This window comes from Gadus macrocephalus, chromosome 6 (assembly GCF_031168955.1).
Source record: "Gadus macrocephalus chromosome 6, ASM3116895v1".
Lineage (NCBI taxonomy): Eukaryota > Metazoa > Chordata > Actinopteri > Gadiformes > Gadidae > Gadus > Gadus macrocephalus.
This window is the reverse complement of record NC_082387.1, coordinates 19,037,983-19,065,931: the sequence shown is the minus strand read 5'-3', so window position 1 is coordinate 19,065,931 and position 27,949 is coordinate 19,037,983. Positions and strand designations below refer to the sequence as shown.

Genomic DNA, 27,949 nt, shown 5'->3' with positions numbered 1-27,949 from the left:
CTGGTTTTCTCATCTGTAACCACCTCCTCGATCGATGCAAGCATACACTCTTTGACGGTCTCAGCATCTGTAAACAGCCTTTTCTTTTTGCCTAATGTCCAGGCGACTCGTAGTGATGCTGATGTTGCTCTCTCTTGTTCTGAACAAGGGTTAGGGTGAACAACGGCGTCTCTGTTCATAGCATGAAGTTAGCCCCAAACTCTTCTGGCGGCGAGCATCAGAGCCCAGTGGTAAAGTGGTGTCGAAGTTAGCATGATCTTTCTTAAAATGCCTTCTCAGTTCTTGTTTAGTTAAGAGTTTATTTGTTATTTTGAGACCCTTTTTACTCATTTTTGGAAGCCCTTTGTTTGAAAATAAATACTTTTTGGATGGAAGAAAACTCTGTTTTGGAGTGCGTATATCAAACACCACAGTTAATGCCCCGGAGGAATCACTCGCTTGGATGCCGTGACACGCCACCTAGGTTGCTGCCACATTCCACCTAGACTGTACACAGGATTGTGCATTGACGATGTTTTGGTATTCATACTTAGAATTGGCATGTAGCCCAATCAAGAAGAGGAAGTGGCTGTTTGTGGCGTGTTTGTGTGACAGACAATGAGAGATGCCGTGCAGTACCATCAATCATATAATTTGCTTTCTACATTTGAATGAAAACGACACCCTATAATTATCTTCTGACTTCAGATACAGTTCTGAAACTAACATGGTCATGGTGGAAATAACTAGCAGGATTATATGATTTACAGCGTATCTAAAGTTAATCACTCTGCAAATGCTACGATGTCTTCATATATATACACACTTATAGGCACTCGATCAAATCAACCCACCTTGGAGTAAATAAGTATATAGTATACGGTATGTCTCATTGCTTTCAGTTTTTTTGGATTTTCTGTCTTCTAACCTATGCATCGTTTGTTTCGAACCATTGAAAAAAATAAATAACGGTGTGCAAGTTTACATTGTTTACTCCATTTAGACTTTTGAACTCTGTTCAAACCTTTTCACTAGATTTAAACCTTTCAACATTTCGTTACGTTTTAATGTGGCTTTATTAAAACATATTTTAAACCCTTGCTTTGCCTTAAAGCACAAATTTTCCGCAGGAAAAGCATTTTCTACTTAGATATGTTTGTGATTCATTGCTTTCACCTTTTACGTCCATGCCCACTGAATTGTTTCAAGGGCCCAGAGTAATTTCCCGACTCTAATCCTAATTTTCCGCACCCTTATTTATTCCGCCTTCCTTCCACCTTTAATATGGCAGTCAGGAGCTGCGTCTGCCATGGATATTATTCCAAAGCCCTGTTTTGCATCAAAGCAACACAGGATGCTTTGCTTGCCACACAGGTCTTGAATGGATAGTCTGCATATTCATATTTTCGGAGGATAAAACTGGAAGGTATATAGATGGCATTTGGTGCCATCTCGGGAAATATACACGCTCGTGTTAATTAGAACAAGCCAGCCGCATCGCAGGTTCAGAGCATGAGCTAAACGCCGCCGTTGACCGCGGCTTGGGAGTGTGGGGGATATTCTTTTGCAATATTCATGACTCCTGCAGCTCTCTCTTTTGATATGACGTGAGGGAAAGGAAGAAAGGAAGTATAACCCAACCTCCTCTTTCCCCTCCTAAACCTGTCCTTGATCAAATACACATTCTAGAAGGTATCAAGGTATCTAATTAGTCGCAAATAGGGCAGAAGTGGTGCTTTCCTCGCAGCGTATGCGTGTGCCTGTGTGTGTGTGTGTGTGTGTGTGTGCGCGTTTATGCGTGCGTGAGATATGGGTAGCACAAGATATATGGGTAGCAGCACAACTCTATGGCTAGTACCAGATCTATGACTAGCATCAGTTCTATGGCAAGCACCAGATCTATGGCTAACACCAGAGTTAAGGCTAGCACTAGGACTAGGTCCAAATCTATGGCTCATCAAGTCTCACGCATTCGGCGTGAGACACACGCAATTCCACCCATGCACACGCTCACACGCCACTCTTTGTATTTCTCACGCAGAGAAATTACCAGGATAGCACCCACCAATTTGGGCCGCTATTTAACAGTGGAACAGGTAGGAATCAAATGGGTTTCCCGTACGTAGGGTAACCAGACGCCCTCTTTTGCCCGGACATGCCCGCTTTTTGAGACACTTTAAGAAAAATGTGTGGCGGAATTTCAAAATCGTCCGGGATTTTATTAAAGCCTCATACATGTTCACATTGAATTTGCGTTGCGTTGCTCTGGGTCGTTCACAAACTAGTTAGGCTGCGCCCTCCCCTACTCAGTTCTGTTCGCTTTGCATTGGTGGAAGTGAGTAGGTGGAGTGGTTAAGTAGAGCCTTCAGACGGTTTGACTTACTGAGTTACCATCATGTTTTGTATTTATTCTTTTAACATTATTGTTTTATAGGGACAAACATTAACACATTTCTCCTACAGGGGATTGATAAAGTTCAGCATTGGCCTACTGAATGTCACAGATATATTTTAAGCATTGGACTGAATGCCACATAAATATATAATTATGTTTTTGCACGTTTGCAACGTTTAAAAGTTCAGGGGAAAGTATCTGCCTCTACTGATGTTGCTTAAGCAAATAGCCATTTGAGGCAGTGTTGTTTCTGAATATTAGTGTTAAGGGCCAATAATGCTTACTATACATTAGTCACCATGTCTGTGGACACATTTGTATGCAGTCACATGTTAATATACCCCCCCGCCGACAAAATCTCACTCTGAACTCAGTTCAAAACTTGAGAATCCTATATGGCTAACAACAGAGTTACGGCTAGCACCAGATCTATAGCCCCAGATCAATGGCTAAAGCAAGATCCATGGCTAGCATCTGCCTGTTTTGTTGGATTTGTTTAGGTCCACTTAGCCTCAATATTGAAGGTTGAGCTAATGTGACTAACTCCTGGGTGATCAAGTGGTGTCCCTTGATTTTGCGTCTTGACATGAATGTCAATGCGTATGAATGCTAATGAACGTGGCGGTGTGCTGCCAACGTAGCGGCAACGCCACTGAGCTTCACTCCATCCACGCCCACCGCCTTCCCCACCGTTCCCTCCCCACCCAAATGTTTTTCCGTTCCAAGGTGGGGGGATCCTGGCTTCATCTCACTTCCCCTCTCTCGCCATCCTCCCCAACCTCCCCTTTCCTCCGTCTAAAAACTGTCTCCATCACGGAAGTGGTGGGTAAAGAGGGCTTCCACGCAGGAGATGAATGGTCTGAATGAGACGGGAGCAGCGTGCGGTGGGCTAATCTGAATAGGTGACAGGAGGTGTGCTGCTGTGGGCGGGGGGGGTCCCGTGGGACGCTCCCTTACTGCTGGAGCCGGGGCTTACTAAGCGCTCTAATTGCGTGACTCACACTATGGCAGAAATAAATAAATATAAAAAACGACAGGGGAGCAAAGGCTCCTCTAAGGAGGTGTAGGAGGTGGAAGTGCAGAGTTCCCACTCAGCCCAAACTAAATGATTACCACTCTGCATGCTCGGGGAGAGACTGTCTTCACAAAGTTGAATCAGGAGTAACTTTTCCTTTTCTCCTTTTTGTTTTCTGTTCCATTGACGTCCTTCTTCATGATGGATGAAGTGCCCGGCTCTGGCTGGCTCTGGGGAACGCTGCTTTATCCGTCTCTCAGCTCTCTGTCCTCGCCATCCCCGCCCAGTCCAGACACCGGAGCTCTTCCTCTCACACACAAAACTTCACGTCTGTTTTGAAATTGTCTGCCTTTACTTACTTTTACTTGAGTTCATCGTCACACATCATGCACGCACGCACGGTCGCACGCACAAACACACACACGCACACACACACACACACACACGCACGCACACACACACACACACACACACACACACACACACACACAATGAAGCTGTGTTCAATGGTATGTTTTAATATGTTTTTCCTTTCCTATGCATTTTACCTCATCTTCTTGATCGCTCTCTCTCTCTCTCCCTCTCTCTCTCTCTCTCTCTCTCTCTCTCTCTCTCTCTCTCTCTCTCTCTCTCTCTCTGATCACTCTCTCTCTCTCCCTCTCTCTCTCTCTGATCACTCTCTCTCTATTCTGCAGCCTCCATTTATTTAGTACTGTCAACCACATATTGGCTCTCTCGAGGCTGGGGAGCAATATGGTCCGGCTTCATATTGTGTGTTTGTGTGTGTGTGTTTGTGTGCGTGCACCTACAAGTGTGTTTATGATCACATTCTGGTGAAATGGTTTGTTCCCTTTTGTTTCTTTATGATGGACGGTGAATGGCTGCAAAATGAGATGTCTACCTCAAGGCCACCATCAAGAGTAATAAAGACTAGTCAAAAGGAAAATTTGCTTTTTGACTTCAATTGCAGGCGGACAGACACATGAAAATGAGACTTTGTGTTGCTTTGATCATCGTACTGTTGCACTATGCAGGTGAATCGATGATGCGGCAGGTTTGGGTAACAGGAAGGAAGGAGCTGCACATGCACCAGGTGGCTTACTTTCTGTTTCCTGTCACTCTCCGTTAATACATATAAATCAGCATTCAACCACATTGCACATCGTCCAGTGTAAAGTTAAACTGGATTAGGTTGGACTTCACCATGTATTGCTCCTTCATGATTACTGAAAGAGATTAGTTTTAGCACGGCCCTAATTGTCTAATAATATTTATGGTTGGAGAGTTAATGCCAACCCGCTCAAACGCAGAATGTTTCACTAGAAATAAGCGCAGAGGGCAATTTCTATTGGTCGCTAGTTCTCTAACCGCATTGTCACTGTTATGCCAAGGAGGCTTCCATGAACAACATGGCAACCACCAGAGCAGATGATGGCTAATTGGGGGATTTGTATTCTATTACCATTGTCTATCTTTTGTGCCTCATACTCTTCTTGATGATTTTAATCCTCTTCGTCATACCACATCATTTTGACACGTTTAACAGAGGCGCCGTGTATCTTACAAAACACACACACACACCCGCATGTGTGCACACGCCTGCACCCTTACACACACTTCGCCCTCATACCTCACACAGCAGCTTACCCGACATTAAGCCTGTAATTATCTAGTTACGGCGAGCCACGGCGTTCTGACAGTTCTAATCCGCCTGTGTGTAATTATTTCTCCCGCTCTCTCCTTCCCGCCTCAGAGCCAAGAAGAAGGCCAAGCCGCTGAACCTCAAGATCTCCAGCGGCGTGGGCAGCTGTGAGAACCTGCCGTCCCAGCGCTCGCCCCTGCACAGCGACCGCTCCCTGCGCTCCTTCTTCTTCCCCTCCTTCATCCCCTCCACACCCCCCGTCCACGCCGCCGAAACGCCCTCCGGTAGTGAGTACCCCACTGCTTGTCTCCGTCTCAACCCCGCCGACACACCCCTGACTCACACCCACACTTGATTTATCCTCACTTTTTTAATACTCACAACTTCCTCCTCCTACTCTTCCTCCCCCTCCTTCTTCTCTTCATCCTACTCTTCTTCGTCGTCGTCGTCGTCCTCCTGCTCTTCCTCGTCCTCCTCTTCCTCCTTCTCTTCCTCTTCCTCCAGCTCCTACTCTTAGTCCTCCTCCTCCCTGCCTCAATCTCGAAAGGCATTTTCTCATTTAAGCACATTTTTAGTTAGCCTACTTTTAATGCTAAATATAGAGCATTTAATGCACTTTCATAGAAAATATATCTATATGTGGTTTAATGGGCATCTGGTGTGTGTTTCAGAGTGAGTACCAAGCCTCAAAACTGGATAGCCTCTGACTTAGTAGAATAAAATAAATAAATCTAATCCCCCTGCCGGACGTGGTGGAACATAAACGTTTGATGAATGAAACGACCTGAGCGATCCTCAACGACCTCAGGTTGCGTGTCACTGCATGCCGTTTCCAGCCCTAGTTGGCTCATTATGGACACTTGGCTCAAAACACAGGAAGCCATTAGTTTGTAGGAGATAGAGAGAGAGAGGGAGAGAGAGAGAGAGAGAGAGAGAGAGGGAGAGAGAGAGGAAGAGGGGGATGACTGCAGAATGTTGGCTTAGTGAAGGGAGTGAAGAATGGTTGCCCCTCAGCATTTTTCTGTTGTCCATAGACCTTTAAGTAAAAGTCATTAGTGTTTAACACTTCAGAGCATGGGGATTGGGCTGAGGGTTTGGCTGAGATTGGAAGGAATGTAGGCTGGGTATGTTTATTTATAAAGCCCCATTCAAACACATGGCGAATATAAACGAATATAAATCAATGGCGCAGTCTGTAAGATTGAAGCTGAATTTTAGTTGGCCTGAATTAGGCTGTAGTGTGCCAGTAGGACCTTCCCAATTGATGCCATCATCAACAAACGCATCGAGAAGCCATGGGTCGAGTGATGAGTTTCTTTATAGATTTATACATATTATCTAGTTATTTAGTCTGTATAACAATACATCATAGCTTACAAATTGGATAGAGATTATGATTGTTAATATTCCCGCGTTGTGGTTACGGTAAGTCAAAAATGTGTCCTCTCTAGAGCCGTTGGTCCGTTCTGGGCTACAGTGTAATCATAGTGCAATATGGTTTGCTCCATGTTAAGAGGACCCACTCCCTATGTAGGGATCACTTTAAGGTAAAGAAAACACATCCTTATGTTCATGGGATTATTCACAAATTTAAACATACTAATGAACATTAGAAACTATTTCTGCCATGTCCGTTCCTCTAGAGGTCACTTAATAATTAAATCATGCTTAAAATATTGTAAAAAAATATATAAATATAAAATAAAGGTATAGGTTATGTTGATGGTATTACATATATTCATCAAAAGCTTTGGAAAAAAAGCTGATTGAACAGAATAAAGTGTTCACCGCCACCAAATGCTTCACCATACTTGACTCGAAGCCTGGGAACAGTATGCCAACCGGCCCCTGATAACCTGAGAGATCTACTGGGCTCATAACGCACAAGCAGAGATGTATTTTGATCCTATGCCATTTAGTGGTTGTAAACTATTAGTGCTGCAAACAGGAAGACAGTACAGTGATTATGGCACTGTGTAATGTGGTCCGCTTTGTTTTGGTTATTTAAAACTCTAGTGTGTCTTCATGGTTGTGCAGACTTGATTAGGGCTACTATCTTGTAGATAAACACTTTAACACACAGTTTAACACAAAAAAGGTAGAGAATTTGAAGTTTGAAAGTTAAAGACTTTGTTATCAATTGCAAAGAAGTAATAAAAAAACCTGAATTGGTTCGCAAAAGAACACCTGTTCTAGAATCCGTCCTCATGTTATAGACCCAAATTGTGTGAATTTATCCTACCTGCACTGACCAACACCCTATGCCTATGGCCTAGACATTGGATGCCTCATTGAATTGAACTGGAGATAGGTAGCTGAACACATTTAATTAAAGTGCTCTTTCCTTCTTTATGGGGGGTTAAACATCAACCTAAAACTAGCTGTCTTGAGAACATCCATCTCAGAGAGCTATCAAAAGGTATGATTTATTCCAGCTGGTTTTCCATTGGAATTTGGTCTTTGCTTAGTCTATTCTTTGTCAACGCCTATTTGGCACAAAGCATGCAGGCAAGATAATGATTATATATTACCTTTAAATGTTATCGTAAATTTCTCCCATAACTACAGCGATGAAGCTGTTCAATGAAAACCTCCTTGGCCTCCCAGCCTTAAACCATGGACGATGTTTTTGATGAAGGGAACACTGACTACGGGAATATCCTATTACTACGTCATCCAATGTAGGATATTGGGCTCGAGCCAGATAATCGAAAACAAAAAATCTTGTAGCATATATATCTATCTGTTGTAGAAAGGCACACACTTGGAATTTCACTTTCAATGTGTCGGATTATTGAAACTGCCAGATATATTTAAGATGTTTCCATGTAAAAAGCTGTTGATTGCAAAAGGAGAGGCGTCTTTCTTGTTATGCTTGTTCGTACATTTGCATGCAACTAATGAGCTTACGAGAGAACGGCGGACATGTCCGTCTAAAGTTAAGTTAATGATTAAATTATTATTTAATGTCTTGAATGCAAATGTGTATGAAATAAAAAACTTTTCAATAAGAAACAAACGTAACTTTGGTGCTGAAACGACTGCTTGCTCACACATTACATTATTTTGTGCTGTTGTGTTTTATTAATTCTCATTCTCATGTGTCGTGGCAATTTCTCTATCAGATATTGCGTCTAAGACAGATGAGATATTTAGATGCAAAAAGCACACAATACTTGCAGGCAATTGCTGGTCATATATATTTGTAATAAAAGTACGAACAAAGATACATCACAACATGCATCAACAAACAACATAACAGGGATACAATACAATAATCTGAGGCCTCAGATGGGAGTTCGCCCTGCGTCTCACTTTATTCTCTAATGGTTTCGCAAGGAGAAGTCCACTGAGTTGCTAAAGTCGGGAGTTCTTATACACTTAGATCGGATCCTTGAGGGCAGCTGTCCCCCAATAAACCAAAAGCCTTTGTTAACCAGATGTTAATGCATTGATTGAAGTTCCTTAAGAGGTCATAAAATGTGGGTGCGCCTTTTCCTTATCACCCTTTGCTTCTCTGCGCTCCCCAGGGGGGTCAAGGAAAAGGTGCCCAAACCAAACTACAGACAACACAGGAACGGAATGTGAAACCAGATTACATCACACGAAACACAAAGATTTACATTTTAGAACACCCTGCAGTATAGCAAGATGGCAAGACAATACACGGAACGGAATGTGAAACCAGATTACATCACACTAAACACTTAGATTTACATTTTAGACGACCTGGCAGAATAACAGGGTGGCAAGACCATGCACGGAATAGTATGCAAAACCTAAATTCATAAAGAAAAACGTAACTTGTAGATTTTCCATCACACATGTCTTTGATATAAATGTAATTTGTAATTAAGTGTCCATGTGTTTCTGTGTACATGTCTGTTTCTGTGTGTGGGCACTGAAGACATGCTGCTTGTGGTGGGTGTTTCAGGAAGGCACGGGCGACTGAAAAGTCAATGCATTCGACTCCCTTTATAATTGCTATGATTGTCGTTACAAAATCGTATTTCAGTACAAATATACGGTGGCGCTGAGCATTCACCAAATAAAAAAAAGTTTCACAGCTAATGTAGCCGTTAGCACACTCAGAATCTCGTAATTACGAGATAAGGATCTCGTAATTACGAGATACGGATCTCGTAATTACGAGATACGGGTCTCGTAATTATGAGATAAGGATCTCGTAATTACGAGATAAAATATCATATTTACGACATAAGGATCTCGTTTACGAGAAAAGGATCACGCCTCTCATTCATCAATAACGTTGCTGTCTAGCTGCAGGCCGGCAAAGATGACGCTATCTGACGCTATCGTATTTAATCTCCTGCTCGGGTTGAGGCATTGGGTAATATTGATGTTCCTTAAAAGTGAGGAGGGCATTAATATAAGTATGTCAACATTGCGCAGACATCTGAAGTCATTGGCCGGCAAAGATGACGCTATCCGACGCTATCGTGCTTTATTTCCTGCTCGGGTTGAGGCATTGGGAAATATGGATGTTCCTTAAAAGTGAGGAGGGCATTAATAGCCTATAAGTATGTCAACATTGCGCAGACATCTGAAGTCATTGGGACTGTTCAGGAGAAAAGCCCAGTCGGAGCTGCTACAAGTGGCTCTCTTCCTGCAGGAGCAGTTGAACCAGTACGGGATCTTGTTCCATCATTTGATGTGCCAAAGCCCCTCGAATATTGACGCGTTCATTGTTCAGTGGAACCCAGAAGTGGAAATGTTGTTGTCGTGGTGGTTTAAAGGGCATGTGGCTGGCACCTCACATTGCAGCTCTTAAAAGTTGAATACAGCAGTGCATTATGTGTTTAACTTTATACCATGCATTATTGTTCAGAAAACGTCTTACCTCAAGCTCTTTTCCAATTAATGAGCTAAATTGTTTTGATACAAATTAATAAAATATTGTTTTTGTGGGGAAATATAATTTTTGTCCCACTGCCCACATTCGATTTTGTTTTAATATTGGCTGTGACAGTATGTCACATAATTAATGTATTCAAATTAAAAATACTATGTTCATAGTAAAGGCAAACCCTGTCAGTTGTTAAATTATTTAAAAAAAAAACCTTCACAGTGATATAATGAGCACATACCGCTGACTGAAGTGATCTATTGCTTTTATACAACGGTTACTATTATGGCAAAACGAAAGTCATAGACACACTACATTTAAAAAAAAAAAAAAGAAAGTCAAAGTAGCTGTTTTATTAAAGAATACAAAAAAGTAGTCCCTCCTGGCTGCCTTCAAAATGCACGACGGTCGCTATGCAACACACTTTAGCGTCCCTCCGAGAGAACGGTTGTAACGGTTTCCACTTCAAGGCGCGGAGTGATACTTTCACAAAATGATTGGGCGTCATAGCAGTTATGTATACGCTCATTATACAACAGTTAGGAACCAATCAGATCGCTGGATTTAGGCCCCCCGTTGTATAATTAAGCAATAGATCACGACAGGCTGTGGTATGTGCTCATTATACCACTGTTAAGGGGCATTGTCCGGCCCCGACGCGCAGCGGAGGGCCGGCGACCCCCTTCACAGTGGTATAATGAGCACATACCACTGACTGAATTGATCTATTGCTTTTATACAACGGTTACTATTATGGCAAAACGAAAGTCATAGACACACTACATTTAAAAAGAAACCAAGAAAGTCAAAGTAGCCGTTTTAATAAAGAATACAAAAAAGTAGTCCCTCCTGGCTGCCTTCAAAATGCACGACGGTCGCTATGCAACACACTTTAGCGTCCCTCCGAGAGAAGGCTCCGATAGAGCGGTTCGCCGGCAATTTATCCTATGGAGCAGTTCACTCGCCGTGTGCCTAAGCTTTCGTTAGTCTCTCCATCGCCTTGCTCACTCCCGGAGTAACAACATTTACACCTTCTCCATCATCCAACATATGTTTTACTTTGTAACTGTTTCTACTTCCAGGCGCGGAGTGATATGCAAACTTTCACAAAATGATCGGGCGTCATAGTTAGGAACCAATCAGATCGCTGGATTTAGGCCCCCCGTTGTATAATATGATATAAAGAGCTCCGGGAGTCGCAAACGGCAACAATCACTTTCTCCTCCATACTGCAGTTCACCCCGGGGCCCGGACTGCACTGCACTGAGTTGGCCGGTTGAACGCTGATTGGCTGTTGCGTTACACATGTCACTCAGTGGCCAGGCTGTTGAACGCCGATTGGCTGTCATCACGCGAATGTCGCGTCAAAGTTTAAATATCTTTAAAGATTGATGGTATTGGTATGAGTGACTACTACCAAGCCTGCTTGGATGCATTTCAGATGCATCAATTTGTATCCGTGAAGCATCCCGTACTGGTTCAACTGCTCCTGCAGGAAGAGAGCCACTTGTAGCAGGTCCGACTGGGCTTTTCTCCTGAGCAGTCCCAATGTCTGCACAATGTTGACATACTTATATTAATGCCCTCCTCACTTTTAAGGAACATCAATATTTCCCAATGCCTCAACCCGAGCAGGAAATAAAATACGATAGCGTCGGATAGCGTCAGCCAATGACTTCAGATGTCTGCGCAATGTTGACATAGGCCTACTTATATTAATGCCCTCCTCACTTTTAAGGAACATCCATATTTCCCAATGCCTCAACCCGAGCAGGAGATTAAATACGATAGCGTCGGATAGCGTCATCTTTGCCGGCCTGCAGCTAGCCAGCAACGTTATTGATGAATGAGAGGCGTGATCCTTTTCTCGTAAACGAGATCCTTATGTCGTAAATATGATATCTTATCTCGTAATTACGAGATCTTTATCTCGTAATTACGAGATCCGTATCTCGTAATTACGAGATCCTGAGTGTGCTAACGGCTACATTAGCTGTGAAACTTTTTTTTATTTGGTGAATGCTCAGCGCCACCATACTCAGCGCCACCGTAGGTTCTCTAGGTTACTACATTTAGCTAGTAATTATGACATAAAGATCTCGTAATTATGTATCTTTTTTGTGATGTGAATGCAATGCGCCACTGGTTGCGGATTGCATTCACATCACAAAATGCGCCACTGTAGGCTATATTAGGGATGCAATACAAACAACAAAAAACTATAATCAAATGTGTCTACACGGGTTGTGTTTTTACCGTCTTTGGAGCAGGGTCCGTTTTTATGTTTCTTGGCCGTTTTCCATAAAGATGGCGGAATGAATGGTGAAAACAACAGCAAACTATGATTTTGATTGGAATGAAATGGGGGATGTGTGCAGTGTGCTTTTTGTGGTGTGTGTGTGTGTGTGTGTGTGTGTGTGTGTGTGTGTGTGTGTGTGTGTGTGTGTGTGTGTGTGTGTGTGTGTGTGTGTGTGTGTGTGTGTGTGTGTGTGTGTGTGTTTGTGGTGCGTGTGTGTTTGTGGGGAGTATCGATGTATGTGTTTGTGTGTGTGTGGGGACATTTGTATCTGTTTGTGTCTTATCAAATACGAGGCAAAAAAAGGTTCCTCAGCGTTCAGCCATTGTCATAGAAACTGTACCAGCAACAGGGTTGTCTTGTTCGGAGAACTTCTCACTCTTGCAACCCACTGTTTACTTTGACCTTATATCAGTGCTCACACTTCGGCCTACCTAAACCCAAGCATACGTTTTGGTCTGTTGTCGTGAGCAGAGTAATTGTCGATGGCAGAAGACGTCGTTCCATAGACACATGTAGAATCTCTCATTTCGACGAGGAGCATGGATGTAGGTTGGTTATGGCATGTATTTACATGTGTATGCATTTATGAAATTGACGTACAGGCATCTCATTGCACAGCCATTGCAGTTCTGTACTTAATACGAATAAACGAATACGAATAAATACGATACTTAATACGAATAAACGAATAAACCATAACGTCAGACAGGCAAACACAGACACACAAACAAACAAAGACATACACACTTGGACACACTTGGACACACACATACATACAGGCACACACACACACACACACACACACACACACACACACACACACACACACACACACCCACGCAGGCAGTCTACAGAGGGTGGGATGGCTCCTTGTTAATTACGTCCAATCAGAGAAGACTGAGGGGGGGGCACCGCTTTCTGGCGCCGAGGTTACAATGACTTCAAAGATTCATCCGTCTCACACACACACACAAACACACACACACACACACACACACACACACACACACACACACACACACACACAACCACACACAAACAGGCATGCAGTAAAACATGCACACACACACACACACACGCACACACACACACACGCACACACACACACGCGCACACACACAAACACACATGCACTAAAACATGCACACACACAAACACGCATGCACTAAAACATGCACACAAACACACACACAAACACGCATGCACTAAAACATGCACACAAACAAACATGCACACACACACAAACACAGACAAACACATGCATTAACACAAACACGTAGATGAAATAACGCAGACATACACCCTCACACACAAACACACACACCCATGTATACACACACATGCACACACACACATACACACACACACCCTTGCACATCAGACACACAGATACCCACACAAGTAAATTGAAATTCAACCTTTTCCTCAACCAATTGCTTAGTCAATGGGGGGAAATTCAGTATGTCATCTAAATGGGCCAGAGTGCACTGTGAGCCCTGTGCTCTACCTGGGAGTTAAATATCATGTCAGTTCCGTGTGGAGGAAGTCAGTGGCTTTCAGATTTACTTTTGGTCTAAGTCTGACTCGGTTACGGCAGAGCTTCAATGTAAAACGGGTCGCCCACCAGAGCAGCCACGGAGCGCCGTGGTGGGGGGAGGCTTGAGGTTTTGTTCTATGTTTAATATAATGGGTTAGAAATTTGAATAGATGGGGCTGTGATGTGTGCCAAGGTGCCAATTCTGATTTGCTAACACTCAAAGCCTTTCAAGCTAGAACACCATGTTGACAGAGCATAGCAGACAACAAAAAATGCCTGATGTTTAAGAGAATATGCCTATACTTCTTTTCGTCTTTTTGAACAAATTGCTGGCACACCAACGACTTCTTTAACTTGGTGTCAATTCGTTTGGAGCAGAGTAACTGTTCAGTAAGTTAGAACTGGCTTCATTAGGTTGGGCGAGTTCAAAGTTATTTTTATTCATTATCTTCTTACTGCACGGTCTGCACAAAGATCCAATCCCTGAATCAGGGATTAAGAATACATTTTTCTCCCTATGAAATTAACACCAATCACTGTTCAACCAATGCCTAATTGGTCGACAAGAACATACCGACTAACCAATCAACCAACCATAGTGTTTTCTATAACCCTAAATGTGCAGGCTAGAGAGTCATGTCTGATGTTGAAGCTGTGTAGCTTTGTGAACGGCAATTACAAATCTGAATGGTTGCTGTTCACGCCAAAACAATCCTTCTGAGATATATCTCCTTACAAAACGTGTTCTACCCTTCCTTTCTCCTCCTTTCACACACACACACACACACAAACGCGCACACACGCACACACACACACACACACACACACACACAAACACACACACACACACACACACACACTAACACTGGTATACCTGCACAACAAATTACATGAATAATTAATTTGTAATTTTAAAGCCCCATTCAAACACACAGGTTACACAGCCTCAGTAAAACGCCCGCGGCCCAATGGATAACTCACATTCCTGGCATCTGCGTTGACAGTACCAATCAGCTGCCTGTTGCCTCTGAGGCTGACAAGAAGCAGATGATGTCACTTCCCCCTTCCTATTGGGTTATCGTGCTGATTGGCTGTAATTGAGCGATGCATTGGGCTCCAGCGAGCATACACTTGGCCCCTGGAGGGAGGATGGAAGAAGAGAGAGGCTGGGTGGTGTTGGTGGAGGTAGTGGAGATGGTGGTGTTGATGGAGGAGGCAGTGATGGAGGAATATGTGGGGGTGGAGGTGGGGGTATTGGAGGTGGTGGTGGTGGTGGTGGTGGAGGTGGAGGTGGAGGTGGAGGTGGTAGTATTGGATGTGGTGATGGTAAAGAACGTGGTGGTGATGGAGGGGATTTTCTTGTAATGTCAAATGTGGAAACTAATCCCTCCAAAACCTCATTGTTTAGTTATGGAATCAAGTAACTTCATGCAGGCACATGACACATCGCCAGCACATGTGCCATTTTTTCCTGGTGAAATTAAGATGTTGCTTATCAATAAATACTCGCAGCATACAGAGATGTTGTTATTACAGAGCTCAGGTGTCAGTAACCTTTGCCAACCATTTCTCTTAAATCTCTCTTTAATCCCCCCAAAAAGCGCTCGCAGAGCTTTTTCTCTTGTTACAAGCCTGAAGTCAAAAAAGCAATTCAGAAGATGAAATGCATTGGACAGGGATGGAGACAGTCTCTCTTGAAACTATCTCTGTGAATCAGGTTCTGTCTGTGGACTATATATGTGTGTTTATTATTATAGCTATGTGGTTTGTAATGTCTTGTAGTCCCTATTGTTGACAAATGCGAACTAAACGCTCACAAGCAGAACAGAATATGTCTTGTACATATTCATTTCGATGTTGCAATTTAAACCGAAACCGACATAAAAAATAAATAAAGTATTCCACAACCATTTTGTCATGAAAGGAGGCAACAATCTAGCAGCGAAGGCTAATTATTCCAGCCAATCCCTCCCCTTCTGGCTGCTCTCTTCGGTCGGCTCATTAGGGTTTGGCTAAATCGCCCAGCGCTTCACCATGGCTGTGTTCAACATCCCAATCATGCCAATCTATGTCCACAATAGCCTCCGGCCGCCCCCATAGGCAGGGCTGTGTAGGCAGAACGCTATCAGCCCGACTGACGAGGCAACGGCTGCGTAATGTGTCGGCTGCCCGCTCTAATGGAGCGAGTGGACGCAAAAACCCTTTGAAGTGTGACTCCCTTTACAATGGTGTGCCCACAGCCCTTCTCCTTCTCCTCCTCCTCAACACAAAAAAACACAAACCAACACTCACACACACACACACACAGAGTCACAAACACTGGAATACCTGCAGAACTAATTTGTCGTTCCACCAGCTGTTTGAATCAAAGCTGTGAGCTCCTCTGAATTGATTAGTTAGTGAGGCCAGGAGAGCTTGACATTTGCTAGGTAGTGAGTATTAGAAGGGAGTAGCATGGGATGGTTGCAGAAGCCTTTTATAGCACAGCATCCATGTCTGTTGTTGTTGTCGTTGCAGTATGTAACCATTAGGCGTGCATTTTATTTAAAGAAGACAGTTTCTAATTGATGCAATGTATTGGAACACGGGCAGCCCTATGTGTTTGGAAGTTATTTTTGTCTTTATTTCCCATCCCTCCAACCGACCATCCCTTCAGCAAGCCATCCATTAACCGATCCATACATTCACCCCCCGAGTCGCCGACCCAGTCACCTACTCACCCATGTATTCATTGACCCCTCCATCCAATCACCCATCCACCACGTTCAGAAATGGAATGGTTTCGTACGGTAGTTTTGTGGTGTTATTTACAGTTTCATCAACAAAATAAATAAAACATCATCCTTTGGTATTTCAATTTTCTATGTATTATTCTAAACGTTAACAACCTGGATAGCTTGGTTGGCTGCAGCAGCATCTGGAAGAATAAACAAAGAACTTCATCATATCAAATATATAGTCATTTAAACACAATTTCAACATAGGAATGCTTCAGTGGCATATGGCAAAATAAAGTCACAGCAGTGCCTTAAACAAAATAGTTCCACTTTCAAGATTAATCTATCAACATGTAATCAAAGTGTGACTGGGCTGCTTATCTCCTGGTATGCTATAAAGAACAGTTAAGGTAAGTCTAGCTCTAGACGCCCAAATGTCTGTCGTTAGCGCAAGAGAAACCTTGTCTGACAACTTGTTTTGTTGTTGTGTAAGGTACGTATTACTGTCCAGGCAAAATGTGTGCAGGAAGTAACCAACCAAGGGTACTCATTCATTCATCATGAGCATGTCTCTCAACCCTGGGGTCCTCTCTCTCCCCAGACACGCTCTCAGTGCCTCGCTGGTCTCCGCAGATTCCCAGGAGAGACTTTGGAAACTCAATAAAACACAGGTGGGTGATGTTAAACATGACGTCATCCCAACAGCACAGCCATCCAGATTGTCAACTTTCCGTTTAGAGACTAATTCTACGATGGAACGCCTTACCGTTATTTCAAATGAACGACTGATGCTCACAATATCATGTTGAGGCTTGTTTTACTGAAGTTGGGCTACATTTTTCTTTCTCTTTGTGTACTTCAAATGCAGTGCATTTCTGTGCTTTGATTATAGATTCATGGCTAACGCTGTTTGGTGCAGTGCATGACCGTAAACACCATAACGTATGCTACTGCAAATAACACACACAGGGGCAGAATCGAATCAGTGTGTCTGTGTCAGCACCATTGTGATCAGAAGAGGGACCTGATAACATTTTCTGACCTCTGTCTAACCATATTGGTCACCTCGGTCAACAGTTGTTCCAATGCTTCAGTTATGCACAACATACTTTATGAATTGTTAAATGTCTTTCTGAAATGTCACAAACATGATGTCAATGACGATTACCTTTTGCCGAAGGCAATGTTTACAACCTAATGGTGCAGTTCTGTTGTCCTTGGCCACAGGTTTTCCACCAAGTACTGGATGTCACAGACATGTATCGTTTGTGGGAAGGGAATGCTGTTTGGACTCAAATGTAAAAACTGCAAGTACGTTTTAAAGCTTCTTTACATTCAATAGCTACCCTATAATAATCCACTTTGTCCGTGTTGTTAATGTTTTTTGTTTGTGCCTTACATTGTCTGAAATTCCACACTTAACGAGTGTCGTAATATATGATTTCAACAAATAAGCGAGTCATTAATAATAATAATAATCAGTCCAAAATAAATACAAAATAAAGTCAGTTTGTTTAAAAGATCCTCTGATAGGAAACAAAAGCATTGAATTTGTCAGGCCAATGGAATGTTGGATCCATTCCATATGCTTGACAAATTCAAAGCTTTGTTGGATGCAGGATATTGGTTCTATTCCATTTGGCTGTTTGTTTGGTAGAGTAATTAACGTGTCAGCACAACATCATAATATGTCCAGGTTGAAGTGCCACAACAAATGCACCAAAGAAGCCCCACCTTGTCATCTGCTGATCATTCAGAGGGGCGGCCCTGACTCGCTCAAAGGTAATGGTCAAGGTAACGATGCGTTCTTGTGTTCCACACTATCTAGTTCCACATTAAATGGCCAGTTTAATCCAAAATGGTTGTATTTTTGATGGAAACAATTTAGAGGGGGATGAAACATCTAAATGCATGGCGGCTCTGCAGGAATCAGCGACAACTGTAGTTTGGCAACCTCGATGTGGTTTGGCTTGGTTTGAGAGAATAATTGACCAATTATACTGAACCACTTTTTAACGAAGCTGTAAAAAGTTATAATCAATCAAATGAATCCAGTCAATTAGGTATTGTTCTAAATGTGACTGACAGTGCTAGCAGGAAAATCATCAGTTGATCAGATTTGAAATTAATTCTCTCCTTTTCTTTCTCGTCCTGCTTTAATTTTCCGGAAAATTTAGATCACCAAGGGACATCTCAAGGTAATAGAAACAGCTCTCTAATTAAAGATTTCACTCATAAAGGAAGAGCGATTGTCTCTTAATGACGTGTGTTTTTCCTCGTAAAAAATGGGTGTCGTGCAAGCAGGAACAGTATGTTCAATTCATCAAACTAGGCTGCGATGACTGGGGTGATGAAGAATTTAATCGGGTGCAGTCGACTGCTGTCAAATTAAGTCGCCAATGAAGCTCCATTGTTTATACCTCGTTTTAGTTTACCGGTAGTTACATGTATTATTTTTTTTCTGTTTCCTGGTTTTGTTATTCTGATGACCATCTTCCTTCTCCCTTCTTCCCGCAGCTCGACTGGTACGGACAGAATCGGTGCCATGTGACATCAACAACCCGCTCAGGTACACGGACCTGCACATCAGTCAGACCCTGCCCAAAACCAACAAGATCAACAAGGTGAGGCTGAGGGGCTGGAGATCATGAGGTCATCGCCAGACGACGCCCAGTCTTCACGCAATGCCGTTCCCATTTCCATTTCATAAGACCTTTTCATGTTCCTTCCTGGTTGTGGTTGCTGGTTGTTTTCCCATCCAAAAGACAGCAAACTACAGAAAACAGTGACCTTCTTTCTTTAGCTTCTGTCAGTCTGTCCGTTTTTCTTCATACATGCACACCTGCGTTCATAATGAACAAGGACGTATGTAGGAGATCTTTCTGTTGGACTGTGAGTCTGTGTCACAATGGCACCTGTCAATGGTTGTTTGAGTCTGTGTGTACGTGTCTTTGAAAGTTTGTTTATTGAACGTTAATATCCATATCCATACAATGCAGGCCTCTTTTTCTCCTATGTTCCATAATACTTTATGACATAACATTTCTCATGAACATCTCATCACCTGCCATGGAAACCTATGAATCCTATCGGGACACTACTGTTAATTAGCATAGTGTGTATCAAGAATGATTTTTATGATCAAGATTGACTACTAATAACATTGTAAAACTGGCCCATATCACATCAAGTATATCCCCGAAGAACGGCACATGGGTTTGGTTCTGTTCTACATCTCTTAATATAGTGTTTCATCATTCTACGTTAAGATAAGATTGTACCAAATAATCCCAGACAGGAAAGTACAGGATAGTATAACAATCAAATAATGGCAATAAAGAAAAATATTAAATGTAAAAATATGTGTATATATATATCACTAAAAGGATAGCAACAAATGTCGATGTTGTGTGCTCATTTAGCATGAGCACACACTCGCCGTGAATGTCAGCAAAAGCAGTAGCACTCTTATTAGGGAATCCATTAGTATTTTGTGAAACTTGCGTTTCGACGCTTTCGCCAGCATCAAAACGCTGTTGTTCATAGGTGGCAAATAGGCCATCATGAGCAAAAGTGCTTCCATATATTTTAGCATTGTAATTATTTGTTCGAGAGTAAAACAAAGTATCGGACCGATATCAGTATCGGCAGAAACCTAAAACTGCGGTATCGGTATCGGAAGTGAAAAAGTGGTATCAGTTCATCCCTACCAAAAATGTACTTGATTGGCGGTTGTTTACAAACGTGTTGAGGCACATGCCAGCTATACATCTCTCATCAGCATACTTCTGGTTCCATCTCTCAACAGGACCACATTCCAGTACCTTATCAACCAGATTCCAGCAGCAATCCCTCCTCCACCACCTCGTCCACACCTTCCTCCCCGGCCCCGCCCCTACCCAGTAGTGCCACACCCCCTTCTCCCCTGCACCCCTCTCCTCAGTCGGCACGGCAACAGAAACAGTTCAACCTGACAGGTAGGATCTGTGTGGGCACCCTGCCCAGCATCGTCTTCAATCCAAACCGTGGGCATGTTTTCATTCCTTCTGTTTTATTTTAACAAATAAAGTTTTGAATCCAACAAATATGTAGTTTATTATGGAACTCAATAAAACATACATTTACAATTCATATTCATTTTTTTAAAGGAATGGCGTGTTTTTGAGAAATGGTTATGTTTAAAATTATATTTTTATTACAATTTTTATTTTTATTTTGTTAAAAAAATCAAATTAAACTTTCGTCTTTCTGTCTTTCCTGCAGCCTCCAGTTATTTTAAATACAAGCAGCAGTTCATCTTTCCAGGTAAGTGCATCGTAATTGGCTATTACCCTTACCCATAATACCCTGGGGCCGTGCCATGGTGAAAATGATGAGTATAACTGTTGTTACATTTGACCTCTCCTGACCTTTGCCTGCCCTCTGCCCTCTAACCTCCAGCCAACCTAAACACACACACACACATAATCGGGCACACACAGAAACACAGACACAAACACACGCACACCGACAAACACACACACACACACACACACACACACACACACACACACACACACACACACACTCGTCCCGAGGGAGATAGAGGGTGGTACAGAGAGAGAGAGAGAGAGAGAGAGGAGGAGATATTTCCTAATCAAGCACAAATCCACAGTGTACTCTTGTTTGGCTACAGCTTCCAACTGGTTTCTTTCACCACTCGTTTTACTATCACACACTTAATGCCTCGTTGCTTAGTTTCGCCTGGTAGCCCCAGGCTACTCTGTGTATTATATAATATCATACATCATATTATATATCATGATGTCCTTAAGAACCCTTCAAGTACGTATAGCAAGCGGGCTGCAAATAAAGGACTGAATGGCTTATGTGAAATAGCTTTGTGAGTGTGTGCTTGCGTTTGTATGGGTGCGTGCGACCGTGTGTGTGTGTGTGTGTGCTGCGCCAACTTATCATTCTGACTGTGTTGGACCGGGCCCTCCTCAGACGTGGCCCTTGAGGCCCCGCCCAGCAGAGCCCCGCAGGTCATCCTCCATCCGGTCCTGTCTGAGCACGGGTGAGCAGACACATGAAGCCGCCTCCATAGAATGTGATGACATGTCTCCTCGTCTGACGTCTTCACCCTGCTCTCATGGGGTCTTGTTTGTCTTGTTCCGCCCCTTTGTCCCCAATCCTGTTTTCCTCCGCCCACTACACTAACCTCTCTCTCTCTCTCTCTCTCTCTCTCTCTCTCTCTCTCTCTCTCTCTCTCTCTCTCTCTCTCTCTCTCTCTCTCTCTCTCTCTCTCTCCCTCTTTATCTTTCTCTCTCTCTCTCTTTCTTTTTATAGCTCTATCTTTATAATAGTCAGGGAGGCAGACATAAAGTTATTGGAGCACAGATATTTGGGTGACAATTTGAGTATGCGTAGCCGACATGATGAATACTAACAGGGCTAATGTTAGCATGGCTTCAGTTCACGCTACAGTTGGGATGCCAAGGGGATTTGCGCTCGCTCTCTTTGAGGATGCCATTGGTCACAGGACAAACAAAGCAGTGACAGGATATGGAAGTGCAAGATGCATTTCAACCCAAACGTTAACTCGATTAGAATCTCAATCTTTGAGCAGAAACGGGTCCGACGAGACGCGCTCATCGGCCGATGGTCAATTGTTATAAAATACGCTGTGTGTCCAGAGACTCTAATTCTTTCATCAATAGCAGATAATACCCTGCTTCTAAATACAAGCAGGAACAGAAACATGAAAGATTCACGTTTGAGGCAATAATGTCTTCGGGAATGATATTTACTAATATTTAGAGCATGTGAATGAAGTTACCAATAATATATGAGATAATTATAATAATAATAATAATAATAATAATAATAATAAAACATAGAATATTTTTCAGAGTGACATATCAGTTTGACAACTTTTGAGAAATTTGACCTTTAAACATAGCTAATTACAGTGACTGGTTACTCACCACATGACTTGCTGTACAAGCTACGGTGGTCTGTTCCTATTGGTTTGTTGTCCTCATGAGCTCATCCATTCATCCTTCTTCACATGTTGGTCCCAGGAGGCGGGGCCACACATTAAATGGGGTTGACTCGATGGAGTAGCCTCTATTGGGTCCCCATTATACAACATATCAATCATCATTCAGCAGTAGAAAGTTACGATCCCAATTCATAAATAAAATACACAACTCTGCAGGCTCTTATATTTCAATGGCAAACCATTTGATGGCTTGCCGTTTGAGGTGCACTCTATGTACTCTTCCAAACTAGTGGAACTAATAAACCCTTGACCTTGTTGAATTCAAATAGTTGGTCTCAAGACACGTTAAAGGCTAGCGAGGGCAGTTATCACTTTTATTTTTTTGTTACCGTGCCATCAAAGGCAATGCAAGGAGTTGTGTGCAATAGAAGGGCTGTTTCATTTATACAAATAAATATCAACGAATAGAAACTTGGTAGTGAATTACTCTGTATAACATATACTGTAAGGAAGTCAGAGTCTACATACTTTGAAACATTACATTTACAAAAGCATTACATTCCTAAATAAAAAAGCATGCATATCAGTAAGTCATGCATTTGTCAAATAAATCCAATGCAGCCTTAGTTAATGATTCCCTTATCACTTGGTTTGTGTATATCTATTAGGGATGTTTAATGCACTAAAAAGATACTAAGGTTTATGATAACATCGTCTTCTCAATAGTCATTTTATTCATAACCTTTTTATTTTCTTTATACCATTGCACCTTTCTCTGTCCGTCTGTACCTGCAGAGTTGTGTCTCTCAGAATCAACGTCATTGGGACCCGTCAGTAACTTCCCTAGTTCGGTTCTGGTTGATCACAGTTTGAAGGTCTTACCGTGGTCCTGATTTGAAATCTGCCCATTATTGATAGAGAGAAATAAACGTTGGTGTAAGCTCCCTTCTTCTTCCACAGTAGTTGTGAAGTTTGCAATGTGAGCGTATTTCCACAAGTCCCTCAGTCTTAGCAAACACTCTGTGAGGATTAGATTGATGCAAACAAATACTAAAATGTTAGTCAGTGGCAACATCGGTGGGAGAAAGAGAGCTGTTAGAGAGCTGAGCTAATATACTTTTTATGCCTTGTCGCACCAACCATCTCCATAAGCCCCAATAAGAATGTGGCCCCAGGTTACTCCATGTTATTATATATTATCATACATTATACGATCCACCGCCATGCCCACCTGAAGCCATTTAGTATGTATAGCAAGTCGGCTAACATAAAGGACTTGAATGGCTGATTAATGTCAAAGAATTATAACAAAAGTATGAAAGTGGCAACAACCCTGGTAGAAGGCGACAAAAAGGAAGCAGAAAGAATCACCATATTTTTATAGAAATAATAATGATAATAATTTGTTTTATGTAGCGCTTTTCAAAAACTCAAAGACGCTTATGCATCCATTTCACTCCTAATGGATTCCTGCGTCGGTAGTGGAGGTGTTAGCTCTTTGCGGCCGTAATGGTGTCTCCTCCGTTGGGTTGGCGAGCCGGGCGCTCCATGGGGGGGTCACTAATTAGGCCAGAGATGCTCGCACTCTGAACGCCGCGTCGAGTCATCAACCCTTATCTCATACTGCATCACGCCTTCTCCCCGCACTCCCTCTGTGGTGGCTGTTTGAACACGGTCATCGCACGCCACAGAAGCATGGCAGCAAGAGGTGGTGGTTTGGGGGGTGTTACCTGATGAACGTCATCTGGCAAGCGGTCGAGGGGGAAGGGGGGGGGGCGGGCATCTCACAGAATGAACCCAGGGGATCAAACCCGCCCCCCTTTGGTAGAAAAGGAGCATCATGGCTTGTGTGTGTGTGTGTGTGTGTGTGTGTGTGTGTGTGTGTGTGTGTGTGTGCGTGTGCGTGTGCGTGTGTGTGTGTGTGTGTGTGTGTGTGTGTGTGTCTGTGTGCCTCCACCCTTTTCCAGGAACGAGGGGAATCCGTTACTTCAGATCGAAGTCGAGCCGACGTCAGATGTGAGTTGTCCATCTTTTTATTCTATCTTCATCTACGATGACGCATGTCTGTTATTAACTTGTACAAAATGATGGAGGTAAGAATTAGATTCATCAGTCATACACAAGAGTCCGCTGCTATTTAAAATATTAAATAAACATGTCATAGATGTTTCAAACATTCAAGCTTTAGCGGGACAGTTTGTTGAACAGGAAATGCCAAGATCATGGGCGTCGATACTGGCGTTCTCTTTTGTGTCTGCCAGCTCACGTGTGTTTGCTCCAGGTTCCCCACACACCTCTAACAAAACACATCAATGTGCTCCTGTTGAGGAGCACTGAGTGCCCCAGAGCCACACCTTGCTAAATTAAGGTTGAATGAACAAGAATGCTTCCGAAGCAGCAATAGCTCTGCAGCCAATAATCATTCTATGATATTAATAATGTTCCAGTTACGAAAAATCACAAATTTGTTAGCTATTTTAGTTATTTTGCAGCAGGAATTTAAGAATGGATGTTTTAATACTGCTCTTTTGCATCATAATCCTAATTCAATGAGACCAAATCAATCTGTTTCCCTTCTTAAATAGGTGAGCCATTCAGGTCAATTCCGTTTACGCAGTATAATGTCTCCGCTGAAATCACAGCCCTTTTTCAATTTGTAGTTCTGAATACAAATGTGCATTTAAGCTCTTATTCTGAAAAATCTGTTTTCTGTAGCCGAGAGCACAGCGAGTTAATCGTTTTTTTAACCATGTTATTCTTACCGAAATATCAAACGATGTCTGATATACTGTTATTTGAAAATAATTATGCGAATATGGAGCCTTTTCTTTTCATTTAACACTATTGATTTCAATGACTACACGTCATGTAGCCCCAACAATTAGAAACATGTATAAAGGAAAAGTAAATGGGCTCACATAAAAAAATATTTTAGCTATGAATTTGAGGTCTGGTTCTATCTAGACAACTCCAGGACAGGCAGCCGGATCGTATCGTGGCTCAGGTTCTGACTCCCAGCCTGAAGGTTGTGTGTTTAATCCCTGATATCAGGATAAAAGGAGCTGGTAAATCGCTCAGTAGTCCTAACCGGATGTGGGGGGGGGATGATCATACCACACCACAGAAGGTCTGCCCTATGATGTAAGCTGAACAAACGTGACCCCTGACCTGTGGGCCCTTCTCCTCTTGTCCCCGCCCCTCCCCCGCAGAACGAGGAGGCCAACGACGAGGACTCGGGCGACGAGTTCGAGGAGATGAACCTGTCGCTGCTGTCGGCCCGCAACTTCCCGCGCAAGGCCAGCCAGACCAGCATCTTCCTGCAGGAGTGGGACATCCCCTTTGAGCAGCTGGAGATCGGCGAGATGATCGGCAAGGGCCGCTTCGGCCAGGTGTTCCACGGGCGCTGGCACGGCGAGGTGGCCCTGCGCCTCATCGACATCGAGCGCGACAACGAGGACCAGCTGCGGGCCTTCAAACGGGAGGTGATGGGCTACCGCAACACGCGGCACGAGAACGTGGTGCTGTTCATGGGCGCCTGCATGAGCCCACCCCACCTGGCCATCATCACCAGGTACGTGATGACGCGCCGGCTCACCTGTTCAAGGACAGATTAGAAACGACACGTTGCCCGGGAGCGTATGGTCAACATAAGATGATATGTTTCTTGACATTTATTATTATTATTATGAGCAGAACACAGGTGTTTTGATGGTTTCTGATTTCACACATTGTTTATTATTTTGAAACCCAGATAAATGGCGTTAAGGAAATGAAGTAAGGCTTAAAAATAGTAAAAATATATAAAAATTACCGTAACACATTTTCCATTTTGAAATGGTTCTCACTTGGTTTGTTGCCACTATTGCAAACAAGTTTACCCAGTTTGAGGTGAGGTGTGTGTTTGAGCTTTAAAACACGTGAACTTGTTGACCAATCCCAGGAACTGACAGAACACAAGCATCTTAGGAAAAACGTGGTGCTTCTCTGGCTCCTCTGATTAACGTAACCTTTATCGGTTGCGAAACGCAATGTTGCTGTCGTTCAATTTCAGCAGTGTACTCCAAAGAGCGGCACTTACCCTAATTCTCTGCCAGGTAGAAATATTGACCAATTAATAAGTTTGTTTATTCTTTATCTTAGCATAGGCCACGCGTTTGTGGAGATGCCACTGCGTTCGTCTGTGCTATGTAATCGCTCAGCTGCTTCCCAGTCGGCAGGCGGAACGCTCTATAAGGGGCTCACAGTGATATTCTTTCCATTAGAAGAGCGCAATAAAATCCCTCCATTTCTACCTGGTGTTTACTACACACTTGATCGGCGTCCATTTCGGAAGTTCATCTCATGAGGGCAGAGCGTGAGGTTAGCACTTGGTTTTGTTTTTGAACCTAAACATGGCAACCTCAGGGTTCCGGGAGTTCATTAACAACCCAGGGGAACGCGCTTCTAAAAATAGCTCTGTGTCATTCTGACAGTGGGGATGAATATGCATGTGAGCTCGGGGTCTTCTGTTGGTTACCTGCATGGCAGAGACACAGCCTGCGTGGTTGAGGAGGGCTACAGGGGTGCGGGGGTGCAGAGGTGTAGATGTCAATAACATCATGATAGTAACACACCCACATACGCACACATGCACGCACGCGCCCACACAGAGTTAGTTTGCAAGGGAATGCTCAGGGCAAAGGATTATCTTCTCACCCAAACGCACATGCACACAGATTACAAGGTATGCCAATATAAACACGTTGTATTTAATATTTAAAATGTAATCGATTATACTTAAATCCTAATTACTCTTAGCTGGGCTCTTACTAACATGATCATTTATACCAATCATTCTATAATCTTATTCACTGTCACAAACTGATAAAATACTTTATACTTTAAAAAGCAATTATAGAAATGGACATAGCAGGAATGTGATTAACAGGCTTCTTGACAAGTTGGTTATTCTAAGATCAGGTCTTTTTGCAATTTCCATACACATTGATACTTGGTACAATTTAAGAAAGATCATTACCAGCAGTCCTGATATGGGGTTTATTGGGAACTTGCTCTCTCTCTCTCTCTCTCTCTCTCTCTCTCTCTCTCTCTCTCTCTCTCTCTCTCTCTCTCTCTCTCTCTCTCTCTCTCTCTCTCTCTCTCTCTCTCTCAGTCTGTGTAAAGGCCGTACGCTGTATTCGGTGGTGCGGGATGCCAAGGTGGTGCTGGACTTCAACAAGACACGCCAGATAGCCCAGGAGATGGTGAAGGTAAGACAGTCTTTCAACGAAGCGTTTCTCAATCCATTCCTTCTGTTCAGTCCAGGTCAAAGCTTCAGGTTGTTGTTGGTTCTTCTCCCTAGGGAATGGGCTACCTCCATGCCAAGGGGATCCTACACAAAGATATGAAGTCCAAAAATGTGTTTTACGACAACGGCAAAGTAGTCATCACTGACTTTGGACTCTTTACCATATCCGGTGTTCTCCAGGCGGGCAGGTAATGCTTCATCTGACTGTGTGTGAAAACAGTCAAGATG

General features: G+C 43.0%; 1 protein-coding gene across 1 annotated transcript in view; it reads left to right on the top strand.

The window, feature by feature from the left end:
• Positions 1-27,949, top strand: part of ksr2 (kinase suppressor of ras 2) — a 73,468-nt gene that overhangs the window by 38,221 nt on the left and 7,298 nt on the right. Inside the window, exons 7-19 of the mRNA XM_060053493.1 lie at positions 5,143-5,318; positions 17,053-17,122; positions 17,679-17,762; positions 18,148-18,233; positions 18,629-18,649; positions 18,969-19,075; positions 20,260-20,428; positions 20,715-20,756; positions 21,438-21,507; positions 24,402-24,450; positions 25,644-26,005; positions 27,587-27,683; positions 27,776-27,909. Of these exons, the coding sequence (XP_059909476.1) occupies positions 5,143-5,318; positions 17,053-17,122; positions 17,679-17,762; positions 18,148-18,233; positions 18,629-18,649; positions 18,969-19,075; positions 20,260-20,428; positions 20,715-20,756; positions 21,438-21,507; positions 24,402-24,450; positions 25,644-26,005; positions 27,587-27,683; positions 27,776-27,909 (1,467 nt within the window). The remainder of the gene's footprint in view (positions 1-5,142; positions 5,319-17,052; positions 17,123-17,678; positions 17,763-18,147; positions 18,234-18,628; positions 18,650-18,968; positions 19,076-20,259; positions 20,429-20,714; positions 20,757-21,437; positions 21,508-24,401; positions 24,451-25,643; positions 26,006-27,586; positions 27,684-27,775; positions 27,910-27,949) is intronic.